This window comes from Zea mays, chromosome 9 (genome assembly GCF_902167145.1).
Source record: "Zea mays cultivar B73 chromosome 9, Zm-B73-REFERENCE-NAM-5.0, whole genome shotgun sequence".
Lineage (NCBI taxonomy): Eukaryota > Viridiplantae > Streptophyta > Magnoliopsida > Poales > Poaceae > Zea > Zea mays.
The window spans coordinates 68066331-68076041 of record NC_050104.1 but is presented as its reverse complement, the minus strand read 5'-3'; the positions used below and the strand labels follow the sequence as shown (position 1 = coordinate 68076041).

At 42.1% G+C, this 9711-nt stretch overlaps 1 protein-coding gene across 2 annotated transcripts; it reads left to right on the top strand.

Annotated features, from left to right (window-relative positions):
• Nucleotides 1–5222: 5222 nt before the first annotated feature.
• LOC100283707 (uncharacterized) lies at nucleotides 5223–8453 on the top strand. 2 transcript variants are annotated; one of them, NM_001156606.2, is given in 5 exon segments: nucleotides 5566–5943; nucleotides 6551–6766; nucleotides 6839–6987; nucleotides 7571–7847; nucleotides 7956–8453. In NM_001156606.2, coding segments are annotated over 5 exon segments (1194 nt in total). In that variant the 5' UTR covers nucleotides 5566–5612; the 3' UTR covers nucleotides 8177–8453.
• The last annotated feature ends 1258 nt before the right edge of the window (nucleotides 8454–9711 follow it).

Genomic DNA, 9711 nt, shown 5'->3' with positions numbered 1-9711 from the left:
GTTGATTAAGGAGAAAAGCTTACTCGGTCTAGGTGACCGTTTGAGAGAGGGAAAGGGTTGAAAGAGACCCGGTCTTTGTGACCACCTCAACGGGGAGTAGGTTTGCAAGAACCGAACCTCGGTAAAACAAATCATCGTGTCATCCGCTTTCATTTGCTTGTACTTTGTTTTCACCCTCTCTTTCGGACTCGATTTTATTTCTAACGCTAACCCGACTTGTAGTTGTGCTTAAAGTTTATAAATTTCAGATTTGCCTATTCACCCCCCTCTAGGCGACTTTCAGGCTCACGTTCGATTTGTGCATTTGTGCACCGGGGTAGCCTTGTGCACGTGATATGATGCCCCCTATAAATAGATGAACAGTGCCCATACAGAGAGGATCACAAGACAATTCATGTACCTTTGCTACTTTCGAGCATCCCATGTTTGCTCTAAATGTACTCATCTTCAAGCATCCCATGTTTGCCCCGAAGGTACTGTTGTAATCCAATTTGTGTAATAAAAAATGGACTATTATAGTGTTATTCCCTTAAGTGCTTCTCTTTACATCTTAATAATTCATTTGCCTTGTTCATATGTTTACGTCCTTCTCTTGCCTTCTCATGTTTATTGGTAAGGGGGAAATGTGTTATCGTTTTAACTGTGTTGCCTGTTATGGTTCCTTCCATGAGCTTTAATAGGTGTCCAACAACTTTAATTAGATATTAGAATTGTATACTTTGATGGATCCTTAAAGAAAGTTATGGAACTAAATAAATATTTTAGGTGTAGCAATGCATGGATACTAAAGAAATAAACTTATGATATATTCACTTCTAAATATTTATGTGCTTGGTTGGTAACGGGAGAAAAAGTCTACCATGGTAGTGTTGGTCACTTGTTCTCAAATGATGTGAATCAAGAACAAGCCAACACAATTGTTAAATATAAAGGACATTCGTTCTCCGAAGCATTGTTTGCCTTCAGATTCAATGAACATCGGACGAAGGTCATGAAGGACATGTCTTCATCATCTTATAAATAAATTAAAATACATAAATATAAATATAATTGATACAAATCATTTATTCATTCGTATAAACATTTCTTAAAATTTATAAGAGTATTAACAGAATTTATATTACATTGATACCTTCGGCTTACTCGAATGTGTTGGCACGAGAGAGATTACAATTCAGCGTGAACAGTATGATGCTACTGTTCATCTATTTATAGGCACAAGACGTAGCCTGGATAAAATTACATTCATGACCTTCAACATTTGTTTATAATCATAACTTAAATCACTAGGGTCTATCTGGTCTTTTCATCTTTTGCTTGATCTAAACCGAAGCTGATGGCAGCTTCGGCACTTGTCATCGTTGCTTTCAAGCGAGGTCTTCGTCTTGAGGACCTTCGGTAGAAAGAAGGAAATCTCCATAATCACTTTGCCGATGGTGTCTTTGTGTTGAGGACCTTCGGGAGAGAAGAAGACACCCAACAGGTAGCATTTTAATTTGATATATATGATTAATATACATGATAATATTATGTTATTGGCAACATTAACTTATATTATGGACATCATGGTCATTCATAAAATAAATCATAGAGTTTAAATTTACAGAAGCTAAAATACAAATAGACAATATTCACGTCGACGTTTCTAGTACTGTTTGATAGTGTTTTTCTTCCATTACAATACACGTTCGTATTTGTGCTTTTTTTTAATCTACAAAGGCTTTAGCGTCGTTGAAGTAGATGAAGAGTTGATGGGAGGGCAAATGAATGGCCAGTTGACCGACCAGGGAGACAATCGAGGAAGAAAAGCGCCCGCGAGGTCGAAAACTTACAAAAGGAAAAAAAAGTTGGGCCTGTCGGAATTGATCCACGCATAGATCCACTTCACAATGATACAAGAGGAACATCTCATCATGACCGGGGATCCACCCAGCAATAGAAAACCACTCCTATCGTCGGTTCAAAAATTTTCCCATATACAACAGTATACAGCCATATCACTCAGATTTCATCCTTTTTTTTCTCCCTCCTGTAGTGTTCTTTTAAATTCTTCCTCTATATCTCACATCAATCATAAAATATTATTTTCTATACATTTTCATCTTTTATTATTATTTTCCCCAATTGACAAATAATGGTGCTCACCAACTTCGAGACAAGTGGGACAGCTTAGAGCGCCCCTTACTCTGGCAGACTTCTCTGCTCCACCATAGTACTATATAGTGTAAAGGAGCTTTTAGCGTTGAACGTTGCAGCAGACCAGCGACGCTAAACACATACAGGGCAAGGGGAGGGGGCAGCTCGCGACGGGCGTTGCAGACTTTATTAGCACGCCCACGCTAGGCGTTGCGTGCCTGCTCCAACTCTAAGCATTGAATTACTTTAATCTAGCGTGTACTTTTATGGCTTGTTTGGTGACCAGTGAAATAGAGGGAATCTATGAGGTTGAATAGCATGTACTTTTAGCTAAAAGACGCTTAAGATCGCCAATAGTGGAACAACGACTATACATACTTCTCACCAGAACATGAAACGATACCATTATAGAAATGCTAAAGACTCCCTAAGATCATATGTTTCCTTATTTTAATATACTCATTGATGGAGTTAGCAACATTATTGTAGGCGAGCATGTAGAGGGAAGCGATGTATATTTTGGCGAGGGAAGAAACCACTGTGGTTGAGTTCACCGACTCTACGAGTGAATTAGGGGGAATGGTCACCCAATCTGTCAAAGATTTGTAGAAAGAGTCTGCATGTGGTGCCTTCGATGAAAGTAGAGTGAATGATAGATCCACGAGTCATTGAAGTAGTCTTGCATCAGCTGATTGTGGGTGACTTCATGATCCTGGTCGATGTAGCTCCACTGCTCTTCACCTTCCTATAATTGAATACTCGGAGGCAAGCTTCACATCACGTATTTATCATAGTTTCATGCAATATATAGAGTATCTCGTCTTCATCTATCTCAACGCTAGAGGTCGCGGAGGACATGAAAGAATTATTTGGAGTGAAAGGATAGTGACAAGAATGAAATAGGAAGTGTTAGGAGCAAAATGGAGAGTGAAATGTGTGAATGGATCCAAACATCCCTCTCTATTTGTAGACCTAATTTTATTTATTTATTGATTTTTTGAATTGTTTTTGTAATCCCACTAGCTAATAGATGGATAAACTATAGTCCTATGGAGAATACTTCCGCTTCTCTGTGACAACTGTCCACCACTGGGAGTAGTTTCTTATTTATATTTATGAATTATGCAGTTTTTATTTTATATTTAAATTATATACTTTTAATTATTTTTATGAATTGTGTAATTTTATATGATTAATTATATAATTGGATGCATTTTTAATTCAATAAAATGACATATTCAATGTCAACTAAGAACCTATAAAAGAAATGCTGATGTGATGTTGAGATGATTATAAGCTAAGTTAAAGATAGTGCACTGGATAGTTGTGATCGACAAGGGTTGATCAACTAACGACCCTGCTATCAAACATGTCAACCCTTATTTGCCGGAGTGCTCTAGTATATAGCTTGTAGCTTCGGCCTACAACCACCAAATTGCCACTTTTATAGATTTTAGTTGCAATAAACTATCATTTTATCGAAATAAAAATACACAATTAAGCAAATAAAAAGTATTTAATTTATAAAACATAAATAAAATTACATTAAAACTACATAATTCAAAAATAAAATCTAATTGCCAAAATGTAGATTCTAGATATACTCCATTAAATCATTTTGACGCTGGTCATGAACCATACTAGCATGAATTGTGGCCTCACATTGAATGATGTCTATAAATCTCATGGGTGCATGGAAATGATGGTTGGTGCTACAATGGAGGACTCGACTATCTCATAGTTATCCATATCATATGCTTTTTTCATGCTTATCTTTAACAATCATGTTGTGTTGAACGATACATGCACACATGATCACACTAAGTATTTGCTGGGAAAAAGAATGACCTAGGCTAGCGAGAATATAGAAGCAATCCTAGAGGACCCCAAATGATCTCTGTACGTCCTCTCGTGGCATGCAACAAACATATGCTGCTTTCAGAGTCTATAGGAGAAAATGGTCTTCACAAACACTGACCACTAGAACTAGATGCCATTGGCGAGGTAGTACTCTTAGTTATACTATGTCCATTCATCATGAACTTCACATTTGATGTTTCTCTCTTGAGCTCATCAATGAATAACAACGATTGGTTGAGCGCATTGACATCGTTGTTCCACCCTACTATAAAAAAGCATGCAAAATTCATAAGTCATACGAGGCATCCGTCTCGAGCATTATGGGCAGGGATCCAGTGTCCCCCAAAGTAAACTTCTCTTTCCATTCAACGAGACAATTTTTCTACTTAATGCATGTAATATGTACTACCTATGTACCCAAAAATCCATCTCTTCCCTTTAGCTAAAAGATACTTAAGATCGCCAACAGTGGGACAACGATTATACATACTTGTCACCAAAACATGAAACAACACCATTATAGAATTGCTCAAGACTCTCTAAGATCATATGTTTCCTTATTTTAATATATTTATTGATGGAGTTAGCAACATTATTGTAGGCGAGCATGTAGAGGGAAGCGATGTATTTTTGGCGAGGGAAGAAACCACTGTGTTTGAGTTCATGACTCTACGAGTGAATTAGGGGGAATGGTCACCTAATCTGTCAAAGATTTATAGAAAGAGTCTGCATGTGGTGCATTCGACGAAAGTAGAGTGAATGATAGATCCACAAGTTATTGAAGTAATCTCACATCAGCTGATTGTGGGTGGCTTTATGATCCTGGTCGATGTAGCTCCACTGCTCTTCACCTCCCTATCGTTGAATACTCGGAGGCAAGCTTCACACCGCTGTATCTATCATAGTTTGATGCAATATATAGAATATCTAGTCTTCATCTATTTGAATGCTAGAGGCCGCGGATGACATGGAAGAATTTTTTTTGGAGTGAAAGGGTAGTGAGAGGAATGAAACAAAGGAGCAAAATAGAGAGTGAAAAGCGTGATTGAATCCAAACATCCCTCTATTTGTAGACCTAATTTTAATATTTTTTGAATTGTTTTTGTAATCCCACTAGCTAATAGATGGATGAACTGTACTCCTATGGAGAATACTCCCGCTTCTCTGTGACAACTGCCCACCTCTGGGAGTAAACAACTGTAAATGAAGCGATATCCGATCTCACGCTATCTCGTAACGGGCTGAACTGAAAATCACAATCCAATACATTTCCATGAACCTAAACGCGTCGTTAGATCTACTCTATTAATTTTACCAGCTAATAACTACGGTAGTCTTTAATTTTAGTCGGCTACTATAGCTGCATCCAATGCTAACCGTAGGGGCAATCGTCGGCCCAAACCAAAACATTTGCCCAGTGGCTGCCACACCCACACCTCATCCTGAGCTGCTGCAGCACCTGCAAAGCTCTGCAAGCATCCAGCACAGGCCACACTGGCCACCTCTCTCTCACTCTCTTCACTCCCACAGCCGCAGTTTATATAAAGCAAAAGCGGAGGAGAGCAACGCGCCACACAAGCAAAGAACTTGGCCCCGCCTCCCGTCTCTTACCGCACATGCGCGTCGGGCCGCGTCGACATAGCTGCTTGCCGCCGACACCCGCAGCCGCAATGGCCGTCGCCCACGCGCCGCCGCGCCGGGGCGTGCTCCCCCTCCTGCTCGTCGCCGCGCTCGTGGCGGCGTTGCCGGCCACCTGCGCCGCGGCCAGGAGCAAGAAGTCGTACACGGCCATCTTCAGCTTCGGGGACTCGCTCTCCGACGCCGGCAACCTCATCGTCAACGGCACGCCCAAGGCGCTCACCACCGCGCGCCCTCCCTACGGGATGACCTTCTTCCGCAAGCCCACCGGCCGCTGCTCCAACGGCCGCCTCGTCGTCGACTTCCTGGGTACTGCACTGTACCCTAGTAGTAGTTCGTTCCAACACCGGCAGCTGTTTTTATTTCGCTTCCGTGACTAATTTTTCCCAACTGCTTGTACTTATTTTTGTGGTCTCTGGGATATCTAATTCAAACGTCTCCGTCGCTAAAACTTTTTGATTTGAGTGTCAAGAGGAGCCTGCTATGACTTGGGTGGTCAAGATGAAATTGACCTGTTCTTTTCTTTTTATTAAACAAAAAGTTTGGTAGAGCAAACCTAAAATTTGTTTGTTAAATTTTAGAAAAAGGGAAAAACAAAGATGAGGTGACTAGTGACTACTAAATTTGTTTGTAAGAGTCCCATTTCTTTGCTCTCAGCTCTTCATTTCTCTGTGGTGCTACCCTTTTAATCAGGCGAGGGCGAGGGCGAGGTCAAAAGGGGTTGATTTTTTCCGACCTTCCTTTATAAAAAGATGGAAACGAGTGGTAGAAAACTGGTGGTAAAAAGGGTTGCTGCTTTGCCGCGCTGTGAATCGTTGCCGTCTCCGCTCTGCTGCTAGAGTTTTAGCAGAGTACTGATGCGAATTAAAGTCTCTTCTTTCCCTTTTGTGATGGGAACCTTTGGCCAATTATGCAGCCGAGCATTTCGGGCTGCCACTGCCGCCACCGTCGCAGGCCAAGGGCAAGGACTTCAAGAAGGGCGCCAACTTCGCCATCACCGGCGCGACGGCCCTGGAGTACTCCTTCTTCAAGGCGCACGGCATCGACCAGCGCATCTGGAACACCGGCTCCATCAACACCCAGATCGGCTGGCTCCAGGACATGAAGCCGTCCCTCTGTAAATCGGAGCAAGGTCCGGCCCCAATCTCACCCGCACTGAATGTTCTCGAAAATTTTGCAGTGGATCACCGAATGTTGGTTGCAGACTGCAAGGATTACTTCAGCAAATCCCTGTTCGTCGTCGGGGAGTTCGGGGGCAACGACTACAACGCGCCGCTCTTCTCCGGCGTCCCATTTTCTGATGTCAAGACTTACGTGCCCCTTGTTGCAAAGGCTATCGCCAATGGCGTTGAGGTAGCATTTCTCAACTATGAGTCTCAAATTCACTAGTAGATGATTGACCCTTACATTTCATCATACACCATTCTGCATATACATTGATGATGCAGCAGTAGAGTTTCAGAAAGTGGTCAACTGTTTTCGAATGGGGGGAAAATGTTTGATGGCGTGGCCCTGAACTTCCGCATGCTAAATTGAGCTTCTGCACAGTCCATCAGATTGTTGTTTAGTGCAGCCCCATGTGATGCAAGCATGAGGGGGCTCCAGGTAGAACATGATTGCACAATGAAAGAGAGAATGGGCATGCAAAAGGTAGGGTGGGTACAGATGAAGAGAGAATCTTTTGCTATGCGCATGCCCATCATGGAATGGTTGTAAACAATGGTTTGCTTCCACAAATTTCAAGACGACATGATAGATTTATCTGACGACATGGTGGTGGTGGTGCATCTGTAACTAGCTTAACGGCTTTATACATCTGTTTGCCCGTACCTACGTGTAAAGCTAGTTCCGCAACATTTGCTTTTTAACTATACTTCCCTAATTTCCAGTCACACTCTGCAAACTTTTTTTTAAAAAAAATGTAAATTTTTTCCAGAAACTGATCGAGCTTGGGGCAACAGACCTCCTGGTGCCTGGCGTTCTCCCAATTGGCTGCTTCCCGTTGTACCTGACGCTGTACAACACCAGCAGCAAAGCAGACTACAACGCCCGGACCGGGTGCCTTCGGAGGTACAACCGCCTGGCCTTCCACCACAACAGGGAGCTGAAGCAGCAGCTTGACGAGCTTCAGAAGAAGTACCCCAAGACGAAGATCATGTATGGAGATTACTTCAAGGCTGCACTGCAGTTTGTCGTCAACCCTGGAAAATTTGGTGAGTTCTCTCCCTTTCTCTGTCTGCTTCTCCAAGTATATCTCTTGGTGGCTGGCTCCAAAGGCATTCCGTTCCATGAAATGAAACGAACACTGTGAGCTGCTGCAGGTTTTAGCACGGCCTTGCAGGCGTGCTGCGGCGCAGGAGGGCAGGGCAACTACAACTTCAACCTGAAGAAGAAGTGTGGCGAGCAGGGCGCGAGCGTGTGCTCCAACCCGTCGTCGTACGTGAGCTGGGACGGCATCCACATGACCGAAGCTGCGTACAGAAAGGTCGCCAATGGCTGGTTGAATGGCCCGTATGCTCAGCCCCCAATTCTCAAGTCATGATCGAGATTACTAGGCTGTGCGTAATACCGCCGCAGCTGCATGCTGCGGCTAGAGATATATATGAGGAGTGTTTCAGGCAATAGATATGCTAAGTTATGGTAAAGCTATTTGGTCTGTTCATTGGAAGATCTGTATAAACTGCGCCGGTATAGATATGTTCCCAGCTGAAATGGCTCTAGCACAGATGTGCATGGCATGTTCTCTGATTCTTTTCATTTGTTCTAAAAAAATATTGCGGCAGTAATATGAGTTGATAAAAGTAACTAAATTTCTGCAATTTTATCAGGCTTCAAAGCTACCATTAAATTTCCCCCATCCAGGTCGATCTAGTGTTGCAATTTCTATTCGGTCATGACAGTTGATATAAGCCACGTTACAGAACACAGCATGCCTGGCTTTGATGTGGACGGGTGAGAAATAGAAGTGCCAACAACTGGTATGATTACGAAGGCTGCTCAATTGCTGCTTGACAACTCAGTGAGGTAGCTGCATCTGAATAATCCTTGGAATGGATTAATTTGTAGCACCAGCAATCCTGCATTTTGGAATGCTGCACGCCTGGGTTTGTAAGTCGAATGCACCTGAGTTAATATTTAGCTGCTAAAATTAGCTGAGGACATTTAAACAATCTAGCTAGTAGCTAGCTACTTTTAGTAAATTAGCTAATAGTTAGCTAGATAATTCCAGTAGCAATTGTTTAGCTACTAACTGTTACATCTAGTAGATTCCTGTCAAACAAATGGGACCTATATCTCTGCGTAACTCTGCTTCATGCTCACGTACGGAAGCCATGATTTTGTTATTTTTTTTTGCCGAGGACATGGTGAGCAAGAAACCTCCATTCATGTGAGTATACTTCTATGACTGGAGGGTGTACTTGCCTTCCGTCCTTGGAGGACAACTGGATAAGATAACTGATGTCTGCATCTGGTCATAGCTTGGAGTGATGCTGGATCATTTGCCAGGCATTCCGGAACAATCCACCGGCGGAGTTCACGAGGCCGGGTGTTGGATTCAAAAGTTTCAATGCTGCAGATTGGGTCCGTTTGGTCGGCTTCCATTTCTTAACCAACCAAAACCATGGCAAACTAAAACTTAGACTTGCCAAAACCAAAGCTCGTTAAACTTAGGATAAAAAAATATTGGTACACTACACTTTTTATTTCTTATGCAATTTAAGAAATTTTTATAGATTTACTAAAACTTTGGTTCGGTCTGCCAATTCTTTGGCAGTTTATCAATTGATAACTAAGAGTTTTGTCTTGTCATAATTTTGGCTGAGCGAAAATTGAAAGCGAGCATGCCAAGATGCCCACACAGGGAGAGGCCTAAACGTCATAGGAAGATTGACCGAACCCGTGTGGTTGGTGAAAACATCTAGATCTCTAGTTAGTTTTAGTGATTAATGATGACGTAAGATTATTATGACTAACATATGTTTTTGCAGATTATATTGTAAGTTAAATCATAATGTAGAAAATTTGTGTGAGCAACGCGATCAGATATGAGGTAATCTGGTTCTTCTCTTTGGAACT

Excerpts from the sequence above, each read along its gene's own strand:
- LOC100283707 (XM_020543690.2), top strand. The coding sequence starts at position 5,613 with ATGCGCGTCGGGCCGCGTCGACATAGCTGCTTGCCGCCGACACCCGCA. Across the intron at positions 5,944-6,550 it reads CCTCGTCGTCGACTTCCTGG|CCGAGCATTTCGGGCTGCCA; the intron begins GTACTGCACTGT and ends CCAATTATGCAG. Across the intron at positions 7,848-7,955 it reads CGTCAACCCTGGAAAATTTG|GTTTTAGCACGGCCTTGCAG; the intron begins GTGAGTTCTCTC and ends GAGCTGCTGCAG.